Source organism: Pholcus phalangioides, unplaced genomic scaffold, assembly GCF_987345545.1.
Source record: "Pholcus phalangioides strain wild (caught in Gottingen) unplaced genomic scaffold, Ppha-v1.0 ptg000021l_1, whole genome shotgun sequence".
In the NCBI taxonomy this organism is placed as follows: Eukaryota; Metazoa; Arthropoda; class Arachnida; order Araneae; family Pholcidae; genus Pholcus; species Pholcus phalangioides.
In genome coordinates this window covers 11414749-11442327 of record NW_028301614.1, presented here as the reverse complement: position 1 = coordinate 11442327, position 27579 = coordinate 11414749, and the positions used below count along the sequence as shown (strand labels likewise).

Genomic DNA, 27579 nt, shown 5'->3' with positions numbered 1-27579 from the left:
ATATGCTCTTATTCTGGGTTGCCATAATTTAGTTATATTTGACACCCGTATTTCTTATGGGCAACATTTTTTAGCCATCTCATTAAGGAATTCACCTGTTGTGGCCTTTGTATAACTTTTTCAACCGTCGAATGAGTATCATGACTTGGTAAGGACAAAACGAATTTGAATGAGCAGGAAAAAATTTCTTGAACCCTCATGTTACATGACTCTCACATTCCACATAAACATAACTGCATTTCCATATTTAAGATTATGGACACAAAAATGATATGTCCATAACTGCTGAGCATAATTAAGCTCTAGAACAGTTCACAAACGGCAATGGGAGCATCTTTTATAGGTCGAAACACACTTCTTCTTAACCATACATGCATCTCGCACACATCCTTCTGTGGAATTTCTAACAAATCGATACATTGAAACATGTAATGTGAGTATATTTATGGCCCTAACTTATTTCTGTTAGAATTGTGTTTGTTTCATGTTATTGTTAGTGCTGCCATCTGTGTTCCATATTTTGAAGTAAAGACGGTAAATGCTTGAATTTCTTTATCAGTATCATGTTGAAGGTCTGCCTGTTCTTGGCAGAAAGACTTTTTCAAATGGGGGACCAGTTCGCATTCATGTCTCAAAGTTAGTAAAATGCAGAAAACTAACTTCAGCCGCAGGGCTGCCATTGCAACTTTTTCCAGCGGGGGGGGGGGCAAATAACAAGTACTCAATGTATTTTATATATATATATATTGGTATATATATACCATTTTCAGTGTATTTTCAAAAAGCCGGGGGGGGGCGTTGTCTACCCCCCAAATGATGGGCCTGTTCAGCCGACCACTACTGTGCCATTGGTGTGGTTCAAACTTGAATCCTCATGATGAGAGTCCAGCATGATACCCACACGACCATACAGCGGCGGTCAAACACACTGTAACATGATTGTACAATGAGTATAACTGCAATATATCCCTAAGCTCCAAACCAAATAGCTGGCTGGTGGAGTACTTTTTGTTTACACAAACAGAATTTAGGCTCAAGTTTGTGCAACACGCATACCCTGTATTCTGAACAAGAAAGAGGTTCTAGCTTCACTTTCCTCTTACGCTTAACTTGGATTTTCTAAAAATCGCACTTATATTCCTGATGCTTTAGACCCCACATTTGAGGTTAAGTAACAATTTTATGCAATAATTTATGCATTATAATTCCAGTGGCTATTAATCTCTTACTTAACATAAAAACTTAAGATTTAATTTGTTGATATTCCTCAAAACATTGAATAAAAGACCTTCACAAACCCAAGAAATACTGATCTATTTGATTATTTTTCATTTGCTTTTGCATATCCTACCGATTTTCAATTTTTTTTCACTGGTTGGATCATCTTATTTTCTTCCTTGTATCCATAATGAGTATAAAAATACCTTTGTCTTCTAAAAAAAAGATTGAATCAGAAAAAATGTCTTTGAAATTTGAAAAATTTTAATTAAAAAAAATCAAATATCATAGTCATCAGGATGATAAAGTTCGCTCAACAGCCGGTACACATAAGAAGGAGCATTTCCACCTCTGAAAAAGAAAAGATGGTGGTATATCAAAAATAATCATAGCGTGAAATTGCAGATTTATTTATATATTTAAAAAAAAAAGGAGAAATTTTGTTGCAAGAACAAGAGATAAATATATAAATAATAGCATATTCAAGGGCTATTGATCACCATAGCGAACTAGTCCTCGATTCTTGCTTGTTTATTTATTAAAGCAAGATCGCTTTCCAAAGCTAAATCAGGATAGCTGTATGAATTTCTGTCTGTTGTAATCAGTCATGTGGAACTGAAAGTTTAAAATTGTCACCGTCAGATGCTTAAAGCCTGGTGAGAGCCAAGGCTCTCTCTAGGAGCTTGTTCTATTTGACTAATTTCTGATTAAAATTCCTTAATTTTTGATAGGCAAATCATCCAGAATAACTTACCCCTGCTACCACATAACATTACTTTTGTTTCACACAATAGCAATTTTAGTTTTCAGCATCCTCATTGTAGTTTTAATACACATTTTCATTTATAAGACTATATGGTTTAACAATTTTTTCTTGCTACATTCTGTGAGATGTTTTAGATACATTATAACAAATACTGAATTTCACCGGCTCTTTTGATAATGTGTGTGTGTGAGAACTTTTACAATTTACTGATAACTCAAGCCATGTTTTAAGGTACCTTCAATCAGTAACAAGAAATGAGACAAACCAACACTGGCTTGTGGTGACTTCATTAATACAAAACTATGTTTTTTTCCACAGTGGATTCTACAAATCAATACATCAATCACATGATATTCAACATAATATCTGAGCTACTTGTCCCACTTATATGGGTATGCAAGATTTATTGCAGTTTGTCAAAGTTGTTTGTATTGAAGGGCTACCTTTCAATAAAGGGAGGTGGGGGGGGGGGAGTGAAATTTTCCCTTCACATTAGTTCACCTCCATTAAGGGGCAACTTTACAGATGGTTTGATTTTTCAAAGTACAGAGGGAAGCTCTCTTGAAGAGATTTCACTGCAATTAATTTACACACTTTTAATTTAAATAGTAATTCCACAGCCCTATCAAGTACCAGAGATATCGTGAACAGAAACTAAAAAAGAAAATCCAGGTCAAAGTGAAGGAATATAAATGTAATGATGGAAATGAATTGAACCAAAATCTAGACTTACATGTTGGACACAAATACTGTAACAAGTTCGGGGGGCACATAATCATATGCTGGATTAAAAACCTCTATTTTGGTGGTGGAACCTGTAAGAGAGAGAGAAAAAAAATCATTGTGATATACTATAAATAGCATAATGTAAATACGGTCGAACCCACTTATAATGAGGAGCTCAATTCCAACAAACATTAAGTGCTTACAACAAGCATATATGATACAGTATGTACATAAGATGTATAAAATATTTGAGGACTAAAAGTGGTGAACTTGGTAGAAAATGTTGAGAAATTGCAAAAAACTGTTTTCGCGCATAACTATACTGTTTACACCAGCTACCTCCTTTATGCACTCTTTTAAACTACTTAGAGGACTATCAGGCACTTTTCACATTTACCACATTATAAAGCATTGCACATTATTCATTGCCCCAAAAAAAATTAACGAACCCAACACCCAGGAAAAGAAAATTCCTGTTGATGATCCTCATACCCAGACACACTGAGTCTGTATTGGAAGTTGAGTAAGGGTTGAATTGGCCATTTTTTTTAAAAACATTTTGATTGGTCTGTTTCTTATCTTCATTTCTCATCTTCATCTTTGCTGTTCCTGAACATTGACAACACACCTTATGAGGGTGATAGGCCTTTTGTTAAACTATTAAGATTGATATTCATCCCTCATCAATTGTATTATCTTCATATTATGGGAAGAATAGAAAAGAAACCCAAATAGTTTTATGGTTTTCCAGCCATTTAATTTTCATTCTCGTATTTATTTATTTTTTCAAGTTTCTCTTTTAAATCACTCCTTAAATCTGAGCTACGTTGAAAACCTGTTTGCTAAAAGCAACAGAACTGCCATACAATCAGCATTGTACCAAACAAAATACATTAATTTGATCGTTAAATCCAGACTCTCATTATAAGCGGATTTGACTGCATATCATTATCAGAAACTCATTACACTTAGGGAAACACAGATTGTGTGTGTGAGTATTTGGTAGTAACCAGGTAATTCACTTAGAGCAAATAACAAAAATATAAACCAAAAAAACAATAACACTTTACCATAAAAAGATATATAAATTACGGATGGGATGGATAGTAATTTGGCCAAATAACCAAAAGCTGAATATTCGGCTAATGTTTTGGCCAAATACCGAATACTCTGTGGCAGAATATCAATTTTCATAAAATTCATCACAATTATGAATAAAATTGGTCCAATCCAATAAAATTGGTGTTTTTAATTGAAAATAAAGTTATTGGTAATTTCAAATGATTGATATTGGATTTTAATTATGCAATTTATTATTTAAATATTAAAAAACTGGTTATTGTAAGATTTTTATTGCCATGATACTGACAACCAAATTTAATGATGATATACAGGGCGATTCAGAAAAGATGGGAAAAATACAAACAAAATACACCAATACAAACAATTGTCATTGGAGAATGCATGGTCTAACATGAAACACAAACACACTAGCATGTTTCGAAATGGCTGCTCTGCAAATGTTAAAACAGCATTCCTGTTGAAATTTATTTGGAGAAAAAGAACACCATGCATGCAAATGCAACCTGGGGAAGAAGAAGAAACCGTATGCAAATCCGCATCACGGTGAATAAAAGCCGCAGACGCCAGCCCTGTGAAGTTATTCCAGCGTGCAACCATTCTAACACAGTTGTTGTAACATGTCAATAAATTCTGTGAGAAGGAGTCTTTATCCAGTCATTTTTATTATTTATTTTTTCCTTCTTGCTTTTGTTGCACCTTACGGGACGCTCCGCCAATCGGCCTTCAATGTTTACGTTTTCTTTCTCTCTGTGTGTGTGTGTTGCTATCCCAAAATATTTCATTTTTTGAAAACTTGTTTTTATATGTAAATTTTTTTACCTTGAAGCCAATTGGCTCTTCTGACACATGCGGCTGGGAATTTCCCGCTTAAACACTGGTCATACATTGTCATGAATGCATTGCACAATTAGTGCAACTGTTCAATTAGTTTAATCACTACTTACTCTACCATTTGGGTAGTTTTATCGTTCTTGACTTAGGTCAAAAAATCTAATGTCTTAAAAAATGGTATGAGTTAAATATTTGTTCCTATTCTTCCTGGCTGGGCCTGTTGAGATGCTTTTATCTGAAGTTCGTTATTATAGAAAAATTGTAGTCTTGCAGTTCTGTTTCAATAAATGGCTATTGCTGCTCGATAGGTTTCTGAGCAACAAAGCCCTGAGAGGTTTCTTATCATATCCTGCCAATCGACTGCTAATGGTGACACACAGTTCTTCTCCACCTTCCGAAACCTGTGTGGCTCGATCATCTTGCTGTTAATCGAAGATTCGGAATTCTTCTAGTGGGTTTTGACTGCCATTGAGCTCTAGGGACTCTGTTCTATGATTCATTCCATCATTTTGATTACAGTGCACCAAAAATGGACTTCCATGGGTGAGATAACATCAGTTTGATGGAACTAAATCTTTGAACTGAGATTTCAATGAAAATTTGTCTCAAACCAAAAATTAACTTAACGGTACAAATTGTGGGTATGCATCTCTTAAATATTTAATGAATTAAAGTAATTAAGGTGATAAAAAGGACTTGTTTCTATTTCCTTCTTGTTGTCTGCTTTTACTAAGGATATTTTGAACAGGGGATTAACTCCCAAGGAAGGTTACATTTTAACTTATGGGATAATAGTGCACTTTAGTAATACTGAAAAAGCAGACACACATTTCATTTACAAAGCTGCAAACGGAAGTACTACAGAGGCAGCGCGAATGTACGGTGAGCATTTTCCCCACAGGCAGTTGCCCAATCCAAAAACATTTACGCACTTGCATCGACAGCTGTGTGAAACAGGATCCATTTTTACTTCTCAATTTGATGCATTGTGACGCAGATTTGCATACAGTTTCTTTTTCTTCCCCTGGTTACATTTGCATGTATGGTGTTCTTTTTCTCCCAATAAATTTCAAGAAGAATGTTGTTTTAATGTTTGCAGAGCAGCCATTTCAAAAAGAGTTAGCGTGTTTGCATTTCATATTAGATCATGCATTCTTTGATAACAATTGTTTGCATTGGTGTGTACTATCACCTCTTAAAGTTTTTCCCATCTTCTCTGAATCACCTTTTAGTATTTGCAACATGATGACCCGGGATCTTTTACAAATCTTATTTCTTCAAGTCCTAAATCTTTGTTTAGACCCCAGGATTCGTTTAGCTACCGGAAACCACCCGAAGTACCTGCTGGCAATCCGGTTTGGGCCAGTTAGCTCAATTAATCTGAGAGTTGGGGTGGGGTCTCCTGGCTGTCGGACGAGAACCGGACCAGAGGTCGGGCTGCCAGCGTCCCACATAAATTCTGGTTTACACCCGTGTAAGAGATTCCAAAAACTTGTCTTGTTGCTTTCCCTGTGGGGTTCCATGGCTTGTTGGTAAGAACCATGCAGAGTCATCATCAAACTCAGAATTATTTGTGTTGAGAATTGAATTATTTGTGCAATATAGAATATTAGTGTTTCGTAAAATGTTATATATTTGTGAAATGTAAAATAATAGTGTCTTGCAAAAGGATATACACAAATGTATAATAAATTACCTTCATGCTGTTGGTGGGTCGCGAACCACTTTACAGTAAAATAATTCCATGAAATTCCTCATGTGCAATAGGCCTAAATAATGGACTCTGGCCAGGTCTCCAACTGTTTAAATTTGTATTGTTGCCAGATTCTGTGATATATTATTTTGAGCAATATTGTTTTCCCCTTCATGATAATATGAAAATTAGATGCCGAGTTCAGTGCAGGGAGTGCATCTTGGTGATTGGTTCCTGTTATGATGCATGATGGGAGTGTTCTCAGATAAATACCGAATACACAGCAAGATACAGGACAGATTTATTTTTTCGAGACACTCGATTCTAACATAAAGACATTTCACCCTGTTGAGGTGTGCGCCAGGTGATTTCTCAACAATAGCGATGTATTGAATATGGAACGATGCGCTTAGCACCATTTGGAACTCCATAATAGCTCTATGGTTTGATTGGTGGCTCACCCGGTAACACCTCATGTGGTTCAACGTCGTATTGGCTCCGTGGTTCTCTCCATCGATTGTCCGGTAGCTTGTTAGGCTACCTCCAGATCTGTTTCGTCATTAGCCTGACTTCGCTCTCAATGCTGCAGTTGCACAGTAGCCTGACCGGATACCTAATGGTGTGAATCAATGCAATCGTCTCTCCAACCGTTCAGCATGCAAAGGCCTGACCGACTGATAAGATAATCTACGGACTACTACTTCACCAAACACCAACTCTGGCCTTATCGCTATATTGCAATTTACTGCCATTAGTGAGATGTGTTGGAAGTGAAGGCGCTGTCGATCGGTGGTCGCCTCGAGTTCGTTAGGGAAAATATCTTATCTATATCCTCCCTTAGGTTCGAACCCGGGACCCAGACAACAACCTTCACGATGGTAGACGAGTATCTTACCACCATGCCACTCGGGGAGACAGTCTACGGACTGTCTCCAAATCAACTTTAGTTCTGCTGATGTTCATCCAGTGTTACGGACAGTGTGAACGAGAGACAACTGTATTTCCTGTCATCTCGGCAAATGGTGAGAATGTTCCAAATATTGTTCTAGTTACTTGAGATGTTGAGAAAACTAACTTACTGTGATAATCGAGTATTGTAAAAATGTTACTTCAAATTTTAATATTTTATCAAATAAATGTTTATTTGTTTTAACAAAATTTAGTTGCTTTGTTTCATTGTTGTCATCTGATCAATGAATCAATACTGGGTTTGATAAAACAATTGAACCGGGAAATGCAAAAGTTACGTTGCATTTAAATATGGGGACTCGACCAGGATAATCCATTGATCGATCTAGTATTATAGATGTTGCATATTACAGAATCAATTTTTTTAACAGCTGTTACAATTTTACATCTTAATTAAAAAAATGCTAACCATTATTTACTCTCAACCATCTCTAATAAAAATGAAAACTTATTCACCTCCAGAATATGAAAGAACATCCTGAGGGGATTTCAAGTGATTGAAACCTTCCTGTAAAGAAAAAAAACCCACTTGTTTCAGTCGCTCACACTTCATAACAGATAAAATTATATAGAAAAAGCTCAAAATATTATGGAAAATTATCAGCAATTACTTTAACTACAACTATTACTATATCTAGAATGAGAATTAAAAATAAATCTGTTCATTTCCAGGCGAGACAGTTAATTTTCTCAACACCATGCGATTATCTTTATACCACATTATTTTTCATTGAATTAATGCCAGAGTTGTAACAAGGATTTTGTCTGAGATGGGGGGGGGGGGATGACGACATAATTTTCCCACTCCTTCACAGTGAAATTAGATGATTTTATAATAAGCTTTTCTGATCTTAAAAAATTCAAAATTTGCTGCCCACTCCAGACTGCAGCTCAGGGCAATTGACCCCATTGCCAAGGCCAGTTCTTGGGCTGTGTGTTCACACAGGGCAGTGCTCTTGAAGGGATTACAAATCAGAGCCAAAATACCAAAAAAAGCTTTTACACCAAAAAAAACGTGGTCGGAGCACCAAAAGTATGTCCTGCATGGGGCGCATGGGAGAGATTCCAAGGCCATTTATTCAGCACCCCCAATAATTTCTGCAAAAACAAAGCAGTGCACCCTCCTTCTCCTGCGTACACGCTTGAGTGCTATATATACGAGACGACCAGCAACTTTTGCCCCCCCCCCCTAATATTTTCTTCATGTCGACACTTCTGGTTTGTACTTGGAGGTCAGAATATATGAATAAGAGTGGGGTTTGAAATAAAAAGGGTGCTTTTTAGTGGTACGAGAGGGGTGGGAAGTGAGCATTTGTAGAACTCTGGCCTATCCGGTTTTTTGTTATCCAGTCTGACCTTCCGCCACATTAGAATAGGGCCGGATAGTACAGAATGTACTGTATATCAAATCTTTAAGATGAGCAAAAAATGATGTTCCAAGTAAATGGCCCAGAGTTTTCGAAACTTATTTGTGTCATCATCCCCATCTCAGAAAAAGTATATCCCCTGTGTTAAGCCAACTCATAGGAAGTACGCAGCCCTGGTTCATACTTCATACAAACAGTGGAGAGTGACATCGTTTCTTTCGTTTCTCTATAACTCATAGGAACTTACATCGCATATGTACCTCCCATCTTTCCCCCTAGGGGCAATATCAGTGGTTTGATTCAAAGAGAGAGAACCTAATTTGAGAAACTCTCCAATTAAAGAGAATCCTCATTACAAGTGGCATTTTAACAAGCAGTTCACCAAACTCAACAAAAATATAATTGGTTTTACCAAATTGGTGCAAACAGACTGAATCCTACCCCTGGGAGATATTGCCTACTCTGGGAAACACTGATGTAGCCACTGTTGATATCTTCCAAAACTGAGCCATTATGTGAATGTTTTTGGGATATGAAATACTAATTTAAATTTTTATGCTTATCTGCCTTAATTATTGAAACATTTGTAACAAAAACTACAGAAAGAAGGAGGGAGATCTACTTTTTTAACTAAGGATTAAAGTGATTGATCATAAAATATTTGTTTACCTGATCAGTGGAACGGAGATACTGAGGCGTCAACTTGAACATAGGAGCACAAACGATAAGCTGGAATACACAATTATGGAAATCAGCATGAACAGATCTTCATAATAACAATAAAAACAATCTATAAAACCATCACTACCAACAACTTTGTTGATGTCAATATATACATTTTCATGCATAAATAAATTTACAACCGAGCAAGCACCAAACCTTTTAAAATAATGGATTAAATACGTTTATAGTAAAATTCACAAGTAAATACATTCAACTACTACATTCAAAAAGTTCTGAGACTTATTTTATTACGAAAGAATAAATACAGACAGAACGTGTTTATTTGGTGTTTCTTTCTAAATAAAAACCCTGTGCAATTATGCATTTTTGAAATTGTTCATACAAAGATGTAAATGTGGACTGCAAGTCTCCTTTTGTCACACTCTTCAGTGCCTTTGTTGCTACACTTTTTTGGAATTTGAGAATCATCGCTCCTTAACCTCTTTATGATCATGGGCACTCCCAACACCAGCGCAATAAATTCACACATGTTCTTTGTGTTTTCTTTCCTCTCTCTTCACCATTGCAAAGATTTACAGTAACCTGTATTGGCTGTGAAGTTCCTTTTTTCTATACTCCTGTTAAATGATTTTTTCCACACATATGATACATCTTTCTACTATATGCATGTAAGAATGAAAGAGAACACGTAGGGTGAGGGTAAAAGAGACTAAAAAAACTCTCTTATCTACCTTATCTATAACACTTTTTCCCTTTCCCTCCTCTTCTTTTTTCTAATATGCAGTTAGGTCATGCTTACCAGATTTATCATTCATTCATCAAATAAAGATAATCCAAATTTTTTGACAAAAGCTTGTAAGTGAAGTAGTTATGAAAATTTTTCATCTGAGGAAAAATAAAAAAGTCACATGGGCAAGATCAGGGGAAATAAGCTGGCTGCAGAAGTATCAGAATGTGATGTTGTGACAGGCAATCTGACACCATGGGAGACGTGTGAGTCCTTAAATGTCTGCATGATTCTGTCAGATACAGATCTGTGGAATGCCAAGTTATGGGTGCGCCATCACGACAATGCACTGGCTCACAGAACCCTCCTAGTGTCAGATTATCTGTTGAAACATCACATTCTGGTGCTTCTACAACCAGCTTATTCCCCTGACTCTTTTCCTTTTTCTTTGGATAAAGAATTTGCTTAAGGGATAAAGATGCTCAGGTGTCGAATAAGTGTAGCGAGCAGCAATGAAGGCACCAGAGGGTGTGATAAAAAAGGCTTGCAATTCGCATTTACATCTTTGTATGAACAATGGCAAAAAATGCATAATTGTGCTCAGGGTAGTTACTTTGAAGGAAACACTAAATAAACAGGTTCTATCTATATTCACTCTCTGTGATAAAATAAGTCTCAGCACTTTCTGAAAGTAGTAGTATGCAGTTATAACAGGAATTACAAGCAAATAAAAATGATTCATTTTGATAGATTAGCTCCATTTATAGTTCCAAAAGGTGGTAATAAAATACTGCCCTTGGGGAACGGGGAATTGAGGGAGACTAAAGCAACAGTGGAGTGACTTCTGGAGCACACACCCTTATGAAAAATATGATTCAGTCTATAATATAGATATGTAGAATAAATTCCTTGCACATGAATGACATTGCAAGTATTCATAGTTCCGGATTTGCTGACTTTGATGACAAGGGGGGGAGGGGGTCAAAAATGGCTGAAAATCTGCTTACGTAATACTTGAATGGCCCATTACACACATATCATTTTTGCTATTAGTATGATTATGGATGCCAATGTACATCAATTGTTAAATTAGGGTAAGAAGTTGCAACATTTTTTTAAATGCCATTTTTGGTGCAAACATTTATCATAAAGATCACATGTCACATAGTTGTAATGCCAGATTCTGATAAGAAAATCCCTAATGAAACAGTTGAACAAAAATGTGATTATAAACATTCAATCCTCGAAGAACATCAGAAAATGCCATTTAAAAAGACATTATTAAGAAAACTTAATAAAATCATATTTAATAAATGTGAACATGAGGTAAGAAAATGCAGAAAAACTTCTGATGTCTTTCCCATCAAAGAACTAACTAAAACATTTCATGCCTAATCTGGGACGATTATCCATTCTTCATGAAGCACGTCAAACATTCGGCTGAAGATTTACAACAACAATAAACCAACCAAAACACTATAATACAATGATTTATACACTGATTTACACTAGAATTGAAACCGCCAACCCGGGATACAAATATTCAGCATAGATAATAGAGAACCAAATCAGCTGAATTGGTCGGTTCTGTCACTGATAATAACAATAAATATCATTAACTTGAAAAATTTCTGATTTGAAACAAAATTGAGAGCAAGTATAGTGAGCAATAGCATACTTCAGTAATTTGAATATCATTCACAAAAGTGAGAAATATAAAATGCAGAGAAAAATAAATAATTAGTAAATGCACTAAACACATTATCAAAGAAGAAAACAAGACTCTTGCCTAGATTTTTTAAATCATTGAAATAATGTTGAAGTAACTATTTCTGACACATTTTTCCTTACAGTGTATTTTTATAATGATAACAAATACGTAAAAACAAAACAGCAATTTCCAATTGGAAATTCATGAATATCTGAGGACACAAAAATTTACTTTCAAGTAATGAATGAGAATTAAAATGAATACTAACTGGAACAGATTTGAGTTTGGCTGCCAGAGCTATTGTATACATACCGCATGATGCTTTCAACCTAAAAAAAAGTAACTATATTCCTAAAACTTGTCTATACATTGATATATGCATTAAATCGCAGTTGTAACACTGGTCTGAAAAGCTCAATATGCATAAATTGGGCAAGAAATTTATAAAATTAAAATACAGTTATGATTTTGCATAAAAGACTGTATGCTGATTACCCTCCATTAGCCATCATGCAGTGAGTTCCAATTATAACTTTATTCACATGAGACATCACAGCTAATATTGCACTATCGTGGATCAAGGTTGTTTCTATCCCATGTTGAGCTAATTTCTTAGCCATGACATGTCCCTAAAAATGACAAACTTGAAATCAGAAAACGTAAAACATTTAAATTTTAATTAGTAACATTCAGCTTTGACGGTATATATTGATACATTTTTTCATACAAATGAATTTTAAGCTTCTATAACACTATATCACAAATTTCAAACTTTTCATTGTTCTTGGGCAGAAGTAGTTGTTTACCTGTGTTTGCTTAGCTTGGACAAGAATGAAAATGACAATTATTCCCTTCAGTGGTGAGGAGCTCAATGTTTACAAATTAGTCATTTGAAAAAAAAAGAACCAGTTCTAACATTAAAAAAGCATATATAAAAAAAAAACAAATAACTTTCCGAACACGAGTACCTTCCAGCTTTATTCTCATGCACACTGGGTCAGTTTTACGTATTAGGGCATCCCTCCCTCAAAAGTAACCACTCATGATATTTTCACTGTGCAATCCCTTATAAAGATGCTCACAGTCAAGAGTTTATTGGTGAAGATGCTCAGCCCTTGTGCCCTTTTGAGCACTCACACCTTTGAATTCGTTGAGATGAGTGTGCAGGATGTGATGTGCATTTTGAGAACGACATAATATATCCTATCTCAGTATCAGCTATACTGATTATAATCAAAAACACATTCAACAGACTTATAGACAATTTGGTTATCATTTGTTATGCAGCTGTATCATAATTTTTTCTTTTTGATCAATTATTTCTGATCAGTAACAATGCAGCTCGAACCTAGCAATATTTAAAGTCTTTTCATCGTCACATTAACATTTTAATTTCTATCAATAGGAGATATTTGAACTTCAAACATGATTCCTTCATAACCAAGGGAACTGAAGTCTGTAAACGGCAAGTTCCAGACAAACAAGGTTCTACATTAATTTTAATCGAACCTGTGAAAAAATTTAAAAAGAAGTTACAATATTAATTCAAAAACCATTACTGAGTACACTTCTTGCTGATTGCCTTCAATTGCTAAAGTCATTTCTCACATCATAAACTCTAGCATTTGTATTTTTCATTCATTATGTATATTTGAGTGGTGTATCTGGAATGTTATTTAGGTTTCTGTACTAATCATTATATTTTGATTGAACACTTGTTCATTGTATGGATGCAAAATTAATTTTGATGTATTTGCTTGTCTTCCTTTGAGATTTTTTTGTTCTGTCCTTGAAACTATTTGTAATTGTTCACTGAAATACTTTGTGTTCATCAGTATAGATCCATGGTGATCTATTGATGAGTTTTTCTCCCTTCTCATTATCACGTAACATTTCATCATGATTAATAAACTTTAAAAAAAAATTACTTCAGAAATCATGAAAAATATGTTACAAACTTACATCACAAAATGGGGCACCTTCAGCTACAATTACTTGGAACTTTCTTTTACTTGAAGCAGTCTATACAAAACAAGTCAAAAATATAATTTTATAAAAATTGATGAGAGCCCTGCATTTTATGCTGAGCATAACAATGATAATACAGTGAAACTCCTATGTAACAATATTTACTATAACAAAAATCACACATATAATGATATAGTTGATCCTTGTTAACATGAAAAGAATTCTCTGTCCCTCATTCTCTATGGCGACATAATGTTAAAAAATAATCTTAACACAAACTTTTTAAATGGAAGATTACTTAAAGTGAACAGATTTGTCAACCTGAATGAAAAAATTTGCTTTGCAGAAAAATTCCGGATAGGTAAGGGTTAGGTGAATGTCGTTAACACACATTACCAAAGAGGAATCATGCAGAAAATGATTCAATGTTTTGACAGCAAAACCAGCTTTTTAGTGAATTTGTTAAAAGCAATAACATTGCTTAAAAGTGAAAGGAATTCTGTCACTTTTGCAACAATTAAGAACTGCTTTTGGCATGGTAGATTCACAGATGTGAAAAAAAAAAATACTGTTGAAAACAAAACGAAACATGTGAGCCTTCTTTGCAGGGGCGTAGCCAGAAATTTCGTTCGGGGGGGGGGGGGGCACTTTCATTTCGGGGGGGGGGGGGGGACCAAAGTGACAGAACAATGGATTTGGCCATCTTTTTCCCTTTTTTCGGTCATTTTCTCACATTTCGGGGGGGGGGGGGGGACCAGACCCCCAAGTCCCCCCCCCCCTGGCTACGCCCTTGCTTCTTTGATTAAAGAAGTTGAACATTGCAGAATTCGTATGGCAAATCAATTTATAGAATAGTTCCAAGTAGATGAAAACATTGCAACTGTTGATATTCAGTCAGAAAATGACATTATCGCTGCATGTAACCAAGACCAGATGATGAACCAGAAGCCGACTTTTGACCAAAAAATAATTAAACGCTGCTGGTATACAAATTTTTGCATTTTAAAAATTGGGAAAAAAGAGCGCTTTAAAAGAAAACTTAATGATCAGTGACTTATATTTGCATAAATGTGCACTGTAATAAATTTCAGACTAACCCAAATAGAATGTCAAAAATTATTTTCTGTCATGCTTATCAGTTAACATGAAATAAGGTTAATGTGAAAAATTTTGGATCAGGTTAAGGAGGTTTCACTGTATTAACTTAGCCCCCCCCCCCACCATATTTAAAAATTACTGATATTTCCAATAACTTAACATCTATATAGATAACAAGGGTTTTATTAAGCAATCATTATACACTGCTGGCCACCGTAAATGCAACACCCTGAAGGAAGCATGCAAATAATATGAAATTTGCAACATGCATTAGCGGAGGTGAGATATGCAAATGATTAGAATTTCAGCGCAGACGCACATCACGCGCGCCTGTGGCGCCACTTCAAAGCGCTATTTAAGGCTTGGAGATTTCGACGATTTGAAGTACGGCAATTGTGTTTTTCTTGTGGTTTTTTCAAAAAAACGATCAATTATGCCTCGTAGAAAACAGCGATCATCTTTTGATCAAGTATCCGAGTTCGACAGAGGAAGGATAGTGGCCTACCGAGATTGTGGATTATCTTTCAGGGAAATCGGTAGTCGTGTTGGACGAAACCAAACAACTGTAATGCGGATATGTGATCGTTGGATGCAGGAGGGTACGACGGACCGACGTGTTCGATCGCATCCACCTCAGTGCACCACTTCACGTGATGACAGGCGTATTGTGCGTATGGCAGTGACGGATCGCTCAGCCACATCACGAACCATAGCACAGCACATTCAGTCTGTACCGCATCATCCAGTGTCTGCGCGTACCATTCGACGCCGTTTACAGCAGAGTGGTCTGTCCGCATGACGTCCATTGCTTCGTCTACCCTTGACGCAGAACCACAGACGTCTCCGCCGCCAATGGTGCGATGAAAGAAGGATGTGGACGGCACAATGGAATGAAATTGTCTTTACTGACGAGTCACGCTTCTGTCGGCAACACCACGATGGTCGGATTCGAGTCTGGAGACACCGTGGAGAGAGGATGCTGAACAGCTGCGTTATGTACCGCCACACTGGTCCTGCACCGGGTATTACGGTACGGGGCGGTATTGGATATCACTCTCGCACTCCTCTAGTACGCATTGCCGGTACTTTAAAAAGCCAGCGCTACATCTCCGAGGTGTTGGAGCCAGTTCTCCTTCCTTACCTTCAGGGCTTGCCCACAGCCATATTTCAACAGGATAATGCGCGACCACACGTGGCACGCATTGTCCAAAGGTTCTTCGTCAATCGCCAGATTGAATTGCTTCCCTGGCCAGCTCGCTCTCCGGATCTTTCGCCGATAGAAAACATGTGGTCCATGGTTGCTCAACGATTGACCCAGATTACATCCCCAGCTGCCACACCAGATCAACTTTGGCAACGCGTGGAAGCTGCTTGGTCTGCTGTACCCCAAGAACACATCCAAAGTCTCTTTGAATCAATGCCGAGGCGTGTGGCAGCGGTGATCTCCAACAATGGCGGCTACTCTGGCTACTGATTTTGGCAGGAACCACACTTCACAGAAGTCTATAAATTTAATCATTTGATGCTTGGTCAACATGTTATCTACAAAATAAATATTGTTGCGATATCTCTTGCCTTTCTTGGTGTTGCAATTTGGGTGGCCAGCAGTGTATTTTGCTGAAAAACTCAAAAAAGCATGCTGTGTCATATAAAAACCTTGAAACTTTGTACTGAAGTAGAGAAAAAGTTGTTAAAAAAATGTAAAATGAACAAAAACATTTAAAATTCACGTAAAACACCAAGCAAAAAAAAAAAAAAACACTCTTTTTTTTTTTTAAATTTAAAGCATACTTTCTCTTAAATGATGACAGACATTGTTTTGAGATTTACCTTCAAGAATCTTTCAACTGTTTGTGACTTCCCAGCTGTCATTATAACATCATTATTGTGAATATGATCCAGTGACTGCAATGCTATATTTTCTCGACTAAGAAAGTAATAAACATACATTCAATCACATTAATAAACAAACAATTGTTTATATTCAAATACAAACACAAAAGCCACAACAGGCAAATTGCCCAATGGGGGGGGGGGGGCTGAAAAAATATGCCCATAAAAAATTTAATGTCAAATATAATTAAAATACAGAAAATTCAATATAAAAGCATATACCAAAAAAAAAAAAAAAAAAAAACAACTAATAATTAATACAATATAATTCAGTGCCCATAAAAAAGGTTAAGGTTGTCATGGAAAATAAAATGAGTAGTGCAAAATAAACTCACAATAGAATAAAAGCAAAAAAGTCAGGATTATTAATTTATTATCGGAATCAGAGATCTCGCTATTCATAAATACACCATAACATCAAGTAAGGAACAGGATTTTTAAGGTTTGTCTAGGACAGGTAAATTTCTTAACTTACAGATTGTTCACAGCAAATTTGGACAATGAATGGTTGAAAAACCAGTCAAAATGTTTCCAAAATTAGAATCTTTGTTTGCAACTGGGAGATAGGGAAAGAGATGAGTGAATTTGATCGATCTTTTGTTATCAACCAACATCTCTTTTTCTAGCATTTACAGACATGCCTTTATCTCTTTTATGTTATGAACCTGAAAAGAAGAAACTTTATTTTCAAATTGAAAAGAATTATTCAGGTGAATGAAGAAACATTTTTTTCCAACCTCACTTTATGGGTGCAAATGTACAGAAGTACATACTTTCATATAGCTCATTCCATTCATTCATAAGTTAACTCATCCTCAGAAGCAGTACAGCTAAAAACTGAAATGTAAATATACTATGGGAATAATATTAAGTCTTTATAAAAAAATAATGGAACAGAAAATTTGTAACAGAAAAGAAAAAAATGTGTAGCAGCTAAATATATTTTTCTATTAGGAGCCCTTCATTATAACATGCACTCATATGCATGTTTGGTTCCCTTTATTATAACCACAGTTCAAAAATTCAACTGATATTAGAAAGATTAGATAAAGCCCCTTGGTTATATTGTGCTTTCAGTACATTATACTTTTTTTTTGTCTTTTGATACGTGCGGTATAATGAAAAGTTACAATTTGATTTAATAATATAATACAGTGAAAATCCTTTATAACAATAATCTCTAACAATACTCTATTACCCTAACACTTAGTTATTTAGTTTACCCTTTATCCCTTAAAAACCTCTAAAAAATACACTTTTTATAGTGTCAATAAATTTTATCAATAATGAAAAATCTTCCATAATACTTCTTAGAGTTTGCTAATGCTAAGCATCATTATAAAGAATTTACACTGTGTATGCATTTCACAAATATTACCTGGTTTCCATTTCAGACAAAAGCTCTCTAAGATTCTCTTCAATAGATTCCTGGTGATAAATATGAAAAAAGCAAACTATAATACTTAGAATTCCACAAACGAAAAGTCAATTTATTTCAATGCCTCAAAAGATATATTCTCAGTTTAAAGGGAAGGGGGGACATTTTATTACAAAGACACAATGTAAAGTTGTTCTTACTAACCAAGTAGCTACTTATAATTAAAGAAAAACATTCATCAAAACATGAAAAAAAAGAGAAAACATTAGGAAAGGGTTTCTGTTTTGTATTACATGTAATAATTTTACACATTACAAGGCTAATAAATTTATATTAACTTTATGCAATAAATCAATACTGCACATTTCTATACTTACTTTCAAACAGGAGAGAGGCTTCCCATAATCTAGTTGGTCCTCAGCAACTAACATCTTCTGTAAAGACTCTTGCGTATCACCTTCTTCACTTTTACCTATTGCGCTTCAAAGAAAAATATACAGGACTAAATGTTTATTTATGTCGTTATATATTTTTGGATCTAATTGAAGAATGATTAGTATGTAAAGCAAATAGAAAAATATCTGATTTTCTCATCATTAATTAAAAAAATAATCAAATGTGGGAAAGACATAACATAATTAAAAACAAAATTATTTCAAAGTTTAATGATTGAAAATTGAAAAAAATCTTGGGTTTATTGAAGGGGAAAATACACCTTATAAAACTTCAATTTGCAAAGCAAAAACTATATATTTATAATATGATCTTCCTTGTGTAGTATTTTTTTTGAGGAATTAAGTTATTTCTGTTCAGGAGGTTTATAATCTTATATTAATTTATAAAATTTTGTTTTCAAATTTTTTTTTTATGAATGTTTATGGGAATATGAATCTTGAAAAGACTATTTTGAGAATTCTGAAACATTTGTAGAAACAGTAAATCAATATTGTCATTATAAAATTTGTCACATTCAATGAAATAAACTTGAAGGAAACTTATGAGGATTTGAAATTTCTGGAAACTAATTTCTAAGCATTCTCTTATGAATTTGATTTTTTTACCACTACATCTACAGCACTCACCTTGAGTATTCATCCCTGATTATCTTGAGTACTGAAAAATTGCAAAAAAACTATTAGAGTGATTTGTAGATTAATATTCAATAAAGTTCATTAATTATTTGAAATACATTCATAAAAACCACAGAAATGTATACACAATTTCATTCCTAAAATAAATGAATGAAGCAGATGTTTTATTTTGTATGATATAAAATAATAATGAAAACTCATAATAGGCATCTCTCTTTACACAATCAATTGGTTCCCAAAATAACCGCATAAGACGAAATCACCTGAAGTGAGCTAAACTTAACATGGGTAAGATAGGGATAAAGGTTTTTCTTCAGAGAGATGAAAAAAATAAACCCAACTTCCAGCAGCAAAATAATTGTTTTTTCAATGAATTGATTATTCAAACTTTTAAATAAATCCCATAAATTTAACTATCTGAATGAATTTAATTAATACTTTTTACTTGTCTTCAGTACTTCCGATTGATTCCAGTATGAGTGTTGATTTTTTCTTTTCTGAAGAGTCTGATATTATATCTGGCCGATTAATTTTTTAATGAAACAGTCGAGATTCAGGTAAAAAGCAGAATTTTTTGCCATTTTTTGAAACTTCAGGACCAAGAGAATCGCCACAAAATTCTAAATATTCCTCGTAAATACGAAAATTTTAATATCATTAAGATTTTTTTTGTTACAATTTTGATAGCATTATCAATGTTATCAAAAGATGTTGATTAATGAGATTTGGTGAACTGGATTTGAGCATCTGTCCCAAATTTGTCTCATCTAAACAATGAAATCCACTGAATTTTGCTATTTTTACTATGCCACATTTTCAATTTGCAAGCCCATTTTCAGGATTAACATCAAACTCAAGACCAAATTTTTCAGGTTGAGATTTCTAGAATCAACTTTTCAAAATTATGCTACAGCAAAATAGTGTAAAGTAAGACCATGAAAAGCGAGGGATACCTGTATAGTAATAGCTTAGAAAAATTCCTAAAAATACTCATTTGTATAAAGTTTTCCCTTCAGAAGTTGCAAGATTACTAGTGAGTAATCTAACTTATGAGAAAAATATATTTGTTAAAAATGATTTGGCATGAATTAAATTCCTAACTTGAAGTATCATTGTACTTACCAAGTGAAATTCTGATTTGACGCCATTCCAGTTTAGTGTAGCCAATTTTTAATTGAAAATCTTCTCAAAACCAATTACTATGTAATATAATTTTATAACATCAACTAATGATTGTTAAATAGGCATGATATCTTCAAAAACTATCTTCAACACATTTATTCTTTTAAACATTATTAATTTATTTCTTTTTCTTTTTTTCAGAAAGCAGTCAAATCATGACAATTTTATCCTTGCAGTCATTATTTTGCTGAATAAACAAAAACCACCAGAATGTGATTTATTTTTAAGGATTTCCATTAATTATGAAATTATACACTATCGTGTGTATAACAAAACTTTATTAATTTAAGCATAAAATAACACCACTTTGAAAGAATTTCAATCCAAATAATAAGAGTTGCATACAGAACATTTTGCATGAACATGACTCACCCCTCTTCACCATGTTGCCAACAGCTGTTTCTGAAGACTGGGTCTGAATTAAAGATTGTCCTTCTACCTTTATGATGTTGAGCAATTCTCTGGGAATAGAAAAATATACACTTTTCATAGCTGAACTAAAGGTAAAGCTAAAACATTTATGGTTCAAGGAAAATATGACTTCTATAAGAGCAGTTGAATTGCAAATTTTTGGTGTGTTGAGCTATTGAAGCGCCAATGTAGTTGATTTAATTTGCTACATTTAAACATAAAATTTCATGAAGACTGCATTATAACAATATCACCACAGTGGTGGCCGGCTGAAGTTGGTTTTCTCTGGTTCTCAACTTCAAGGTGAGAGAGAGAATGTGAGAGGCAATCCCCCATTAAAAAGTCTCGCCAGAGAGAGCAACAGGTCTACAAATGGTACAAATATTCAATCATTGCACTTAACCACTTCAATTCTGAAATATAGGTGACAGCACTGAAAAATCAGATATAACATTAGATACATACCTAGACTGTTAGATACACACACTTACATGTCCAGCCCAACTCAATAGGTAGTAAATTGCCCATGACAGTAGACCTGAGTAGTGCTCAGTTTGAAAGAAAGAAAAGAAAGTATGACAAAATGTTGCTATTCAAGTTAGAAGTTTGGCATCTCCCCACAGGGACACACACACACAGGACACTGGCCATTTCACAAAGACGCTAGACTTTGGGGACCATAACATACACATTTTGAAATACATGTCAAATACATAAATAATTCATTGTATAGTATGACATTAATACAGCTGGACTCGCTTATAAAAAGTATGGATATTACAAATTTCCCCATACAACAAAGCTTTTCTGTGTCCCATGAGTTTCGTGTTGCTTATCTATGCTATTTTGATTCCTTACAAAAGATTTTTGAACATGGAATTTCTTTATAATCTTATCTGTAAATTTACCTTTCTGCAACTGATAATGTCTTGTTTCTTTACTTGGAAGACATTCTAGTAGGGTTGTTTTCGGTACTCTAAAATCCTATTTTGCTTTTTTTTTCAAATGTTCTTTGTTAAATCTTATTTTGTTTGCAGAAAGCCTCAGTAAAAAGAAAAGATTGAGGTCATTTATTCCCGAGAGAATCCAACCTCCAAACCACCTTTAGTGCACATTTGCCATTCTCAAGCTGGATTTGGACATTAGTTGTGATGGGTTCGTCGTGTGTAAATCAGGGTTGGTAAAAAAACCGTTTTTTTTGAAAAAAAACCAGAAAACCGGGGTTTTTTTGGTTTAAACCAGGTTTTTTTTGGTTTAAACTGTTTTTTTCTGGTTTAAACTGGTTTTTTCTTTTAAATAGTATTAACATTAAAAACAATGAAATTTCTGAAAATTCATTCCTACTTCCAATAATTAACTAAAATAAAATGCTTATTAATGCAATTAACACTATTCCTATGCTAATTAATCAATAAATATTTATTACATTTTAACAAAAACTAACTTTCACAATTTAATTATTTTTTGCTTAACTCAATGGATTACTGTGTGTTTGAAAATTCTTTTAATGTGATTATTAATCATATAATATATAAAGGTTTTTCTCCAGTTACTTTTCAGTATACTTAATTACGAAGCTATTTCACAAGTAATAAAAATTAGGTGAATATAATGTATTTAATGAAGCATAAATAATGCAGATTAATTAGCAATGGTTTACGATATACAGGGTGATTATAACTAAGGTTCTGATTTCAAAACACTGTAAAAAAAGAACGATTGTCAGAATGACTTGAAAACTGACATGAATATTCCTGAAAAAATTCAATTTTATTTGATAAAGGGGAAAAAATACTTAAAAATGTAAAATTAATGACATCATCCAACATGTGGGAAATTTGCTCGCAGAATGGAAACGATAGCCAGTCATGGCAAAATGATACCTTAATTATAGCATTCACGATTTCATAATTCATGGAAACATCACAAAAAACGAAGTAATTGAACAAATAACTACAACTTACTTAAAAAATGTTAAATATGTTGTCCACCGCGTGTTCTGGCTATCAGGTTGAAAGCACAAAAATTCTTGTTCGACAACAGAATCGGAGTATGCCATGGTCATAATGTGGATGTGCTTGCAATTCAGCTTTATTAAACCAAACGCGCGCCCTTTCCCATCCCGTTAATATTCCTGAGGAACTTCTAACATATAGGGAATGTGCTGGAGATTGCAATTCACCAAAGTTTGCAATCTGACCACTGTTTATAACATTTTGAGGTACCCCCACAGCCAGAAGTTGCAAGGGTTAAGATGCATCCTGTCAAAATGGGTCTTCAGCAGCTGCTTTGCTGGTATTGCAATGTGCATCTTGATAGAAGTTCTATCCACACACTGATACTGTGGAAGTGCCGAAATGATGTGGTTGCACAAAATAGATTACACTGCTGGCCAAGTACAGCATCATCTACTTGCACATTTTGCACTTTTTTCTTTTGCGAAAGAAACTTCCATTGCTTCAGGAGTATCCATGCAAATTTTCAAATCATTCTGATCAGTACTTATTGCATAGTTTTGGAATCAAAACTTAAATTATAATCACCCTGTATATAGCTGATTATTTTTCATAAATCTGTTACTACTATACAGTAGAACCTTGATTAACTGGGCTTAACAGTGTGTGTGTGTGAAAGTATAAAAAAAACTATTGAATATTAAGACTGGGAAATATACAGTAGGAGATGTGCTACTTCTTATGGGAAAGAAAATGAAATGTATGTTAAACCAACATGGTTTAAACCAAAGAACCCTGGTGCAAATTAATTTTGAGAATTCCTAAGTGTAAAATGCTACTTATTGTTTCAAAAATTGTAGCTCTACAATTTGTTGACAGCCAAAAAATGGAAAAAAGTGATGAATAAAAAATTCGAGGATTACTCGAAGTTCATAACTCTCTTCTCAAATGGTTCAAAACATGAGATGAAAAATTTTCCTGTGCCCATGCTATTACTTTACAAAAAAGCATGCTTATTTGCAAGCCCGTCATTTGGGGGGGGGGGGGGTCAGAGGAGTGCTTGCTCCCCTGCTTTGAAAAATAGAGAAATAGTATATATATACAAATACATATACATGCCTACATTAAGTAAATGTTCTTTGCCCCCCCCCTGGAAAAGTTGAAATGATGGCCCTGCTTATTTGGCAAAAATTATTTAAATGCAAAACTTTCAAAGCCCACAAAAAATACCAAGAAAAAAAAGAAGCAATGCAAATATACACATATTTTTGTTGATGTATGTGAGATTTTAATTAAATATTGAATCTTTATATTAAGATATATTATTTTAATCTATTCATTCTAAGATTGCTCAGATTACTGAAAAATGTGCACTGTGTATTTAAAATGCTTCATTTCGCTTAAACACATATGTTTTCAAATCGGTATGGATACAACAAAGTTTGCTTTTTTTTCCCGACTTTGTTATAAGCAGGTCCAAATGTATATGTATAACAAATATCTCACTTTGCTGTTTGCCATTCGGTCTCGGATATGATATCTTTCAATATCTTGACAGTTTGTTCTGCTATAGATCCAGAATGCATGATGTTCCTGCAACGATTAAACAATTTCTCCATCAAATCTCCTATCTAAATACAAATCAGTGATTGCAGTAATCAAAATTAACATTTTTCGGTGTGAAAACTACTATTAAAGTAGTAGTAGTATTAAAACTGTAGAATGTGTATGATTATAATTTCGTGTATTGAGTGAGAAATGACCCTTGTTTAACTCTAAGGCCAAGTGAAGTATACTTACCACCTACTTTTTAAATACTGGTTTGGGAAATTTATATCGCACAATAGTAGTTTGGGCTTACCATTATATGAGTCAAATATATTCAAGGGAATAAAAATTGTGTCATTTATTGCTATTCTAAAAACTATAATACATCACAAAAAAAAAAAATTTTGAGAAATTTGGAATGAAAAAAAAATGATTATTGTTCATCCACAGAGGGAATGAACAATAATAAAGTAGAAATTTATGTGTATTAGGGCATTGTTTAAAGTTGAACTACATGTATCTCACTTACACTATTCACAAATTTTGTACACACAACATTTTTATCTTTCCACATAAACATGAACAATTTTTTTTCAAATCAAAACTGAACGAAATTATAGCGCGAAAATTCATAAAATGTTTATTTATTACTTAAAAATATAGTCAAACTCAGTTATAATGGCATCTCTGCTATGACATAAAAAATTGGCGGTCCAAACTGATTCCCATAGAGAATAGCGTTGAAGAACCTTGCTTACAACATTGATGAAAACACTATAGACCATATCATAACACATTTTTTGGCGCTTTTGTATGTTTTCTGTTTTCAAAGAAATTCCCGGAATTACAGTTCATCACATTAAGAGAATGTTGATCTATTAACCAGTCATCTGGCCAATCAATTTCTCATTTTCCCTTTTTTGGTAGTTTGAAGCGAATACGATGTATTTTTTTTAGTAAATTTTTCTATGAATACATAGAAACTGAGTTCATCATCATCTTTCCTGTTTTTCAAAATCATCAAAAAAAAAAAAAAAATTAATAATCCAAGTAGTTTTCTAAACTATGCTGAAAAGCAGCATGACATGCAATTCCCTCATAGCAAGATGATTGGTTAAGGCTGGTCGTCCACTGGCAGCAGCTACATGAAGTGATAAAAAAGTCGCCCACAGCTGTCAGTATTTGCAAGGCTGATCCCATTGCACAGAAAGTATGAGAACTTTGTCCATTAGGAATGACTTTGAACTAGCGATTTCCGGCTACAACAGCAGAAGACAGAAATTTCTGATTCGAACAGGATCTTGAGCCTCTTGGCGTTATCTGTGCAAGATGCAGTACGGTTGTTTATTTTTTTATGCCATTCATCTCATTTTTTTCTCCCTTTCCCACTTGAACATGGAAGCAGAAAAAATTTATAATTGCCCTTCACGGTTCTGGGTCGTGATGGTAAGTAGTACATATATATATATATAATCGATTAAATACTATTATATATTTATTTATTTACAACAAAGACACCTTCTGAGAGTTTACGCCCGATATCTCATTAAGCATAGACTCAAATTCTCTCAAAAAAGTTTAGTTTTTCAATATTTCTTCAAAGTTATTTAACACACTCATCTGCATAGAGTGTAGTCGTTAACCGAGTAGCATGTAAAAGTCACTTGCAGTGGATGACTCTACCTTCCTTTGTTGCCTCACTTAATGTTGGTTGTTGTTGTTCGTCGAAATATCAATTTGCATAGCTTGCAGCATGTTGTCTTTTCTAGTGGAAAAATTAACTAATGCCTGAAGTTGAAAAAAACAATTTAGTATTTGTTAGACACTTCAACTTGTTTGTCATTGACATGACCTGTATACGTGACACAACTGTATTTTTTTGTTATTTTGCCATTTCCAACTTTTTTGTCATAAAAATGTAGTTTTCCTGGTTGTTTCCACAGTTTATTTCTAATTCTCAATTTTTATAAGAATCAGGGATAAAGGCAGGGCTGTAACTAGGATCTTTGCCACCCCCCCCCCCACACCTGTTGTTCCCACCTAAGACTGCCTCCTGCGGCAGCTTCCCCCTTTATTTACGGCCCTGACGAAGGTAATTTGCAGTTTATAATTTGTCTTACAATGATTGACTATTTATTCATCTTGCATATTTGCTAATTAATTTTTTTTTCACAAAATACACTTTGGATCACTGAACACTCGCTGAATCACAGTATTTCTCGTCAAGGGATATTGTATATGTTACTGCCAAAGCATGAAATTGACCAGTTCCCAAAATGGCCAATTCGTTGAATATTGACCAGCCAATGCCTGAACATTGGGCTTCAGCCAGCCAGTTTGTGAAGTGGCCAAAGTTCAATAACAAAAGACATGATTAGGGGTTATCGCCAAGTCTGCATATTTTTTTCTTGACAATTATGTACAGGAAATGTCCCATCTATGATGTTAAGGCAACCCCATAACATCATAGTCACGATGGGGTAATATTTTTTCATAATCGGACTGAAAAAAAACAACAATATCCATATTATTAAAAATAGTTTTTTCTCTTGTCACATGGAGCTAATTCAATACAGCTACTATATATAAAAATGTACCCCACGTCGACGATGAAAAAAAAACGGATTTGACACCTACTGGACTGTCTTACATCAGTAGATCGAACTTGGGCCAGGGATATCCGGCGACTTTACGAATTGGCCGGCCATAGACCGAATCATTCCTGCAAATTGGATTTTGACAAAAACTCTCGGCCGATTCGCGAAGTGGCCGCACTTCGGGCTTTGGCAGTAACACATGAATTCCTGGACTTGCTACTTTTGAAAACACAATCACGTGCGAGAGCTCATTACAAGTTTGATATCTATTGAGAGCGGCAGAAATTATTGTATTGAACGTCATCATAAATTAAAATATACTTAAAACAATTATGATCGAAAGACATTTTTATACCTTTGTTCAGCTAATATCATATTGGTTTGAAGATCCATTTAAATATATCAACAGGGAATCGTGTGAACTTAAAAATGAATGATGTAAACAAAACTTGTTTAACCAGAGGATGATGATGATGATGATGATATTTTCTTATATCCCTATGATTTATACTAAAAGAGAAAAAGGTTTATAAAACCATATTAAAACAGTCATTTACATATTAAACAAATTATATGAAAAATATTGATTTTACATATTAATTAACTTTCAAATTTCAATCTGTAATCATCAAAATTGAAGGGAAATTTTTTTTTGTGGTGTTACGTCACAAAGCGAAAATTTC

General features: G+C 34.3%; 1 protein-coding gene across 2 annotated transcripts; it reads right to left on the bottom strand.

The window, feature by feature from the left end:
- Positions 1-1460: 1460 nt before the first annotated feature.
- On the bottom strand, positions 1461-27369 carry eIF2Bbeta (eukaryotic translation initiation factor 2B subunit beta). 2 transcript variants are annotated; one of them, XM_089249059.1, is made up of 15 exons: positions 27252-27351; positions 25983-26087; positions 24258-24344; positions 20758-20846; positions 19195-19225; positions 18490-18592; positions 18113-18162; positions 16672-16768; positions 13738-13797; positions 12271-12404; positions 12044-12104; positions 9323-9382; positions 7743-7794; positions 2718-2799; positions 1461-1569 (listed from the first exon to the last, which is right to left on the bottom strand). In XM_089249059.1, exons 3-15 carry the CDS (start codon positions 24335-24337, stop codon positions 1497-1499), a joined length of 972 nt encoding a protein of 323 aa, XP_089105185.1. In that variant the 5' UTR covers positions 24338-24344; positions 25983-26087; positions 27252-27351; the 3' UTR covers positions 1461-1496. The 2 variants fall into 2 exon arrangements, with proteins under 2 accessions (XP_089105185.1, XP_089105184.1); XM_089249058.1 differs by lacking the exon at positions 25983-26087 and having other exon boundaries at positions 27252-27369.
- Positions 27370-27579: the final 210 nt, after the last annotated feature.

Bases quoted from the DNA above. Each gene is read 5' to 3' on its own strand.
- eIF2Bbeta (XM_089249058.1), bottom strand. From the start codon at position 27,289: ATGGATCTTCAAACCAATATGATATTAGCTGAACAAAG. The intron at 19,226-20,757 runs GTGAGTCATGTT...GCAATTTTTCAG, and splicing joins TGGCAACATGGTGAAGAGGG to TACTCAAGATAATCAGGGAT. The intron at 1,570-2,717 runs GTAAGTCTAGAT...TTTCTTTTTCAG, and splicing joins ACAGTATTTGTGTCCAACAT to AGGTGGAAATGCTCCTTCTT.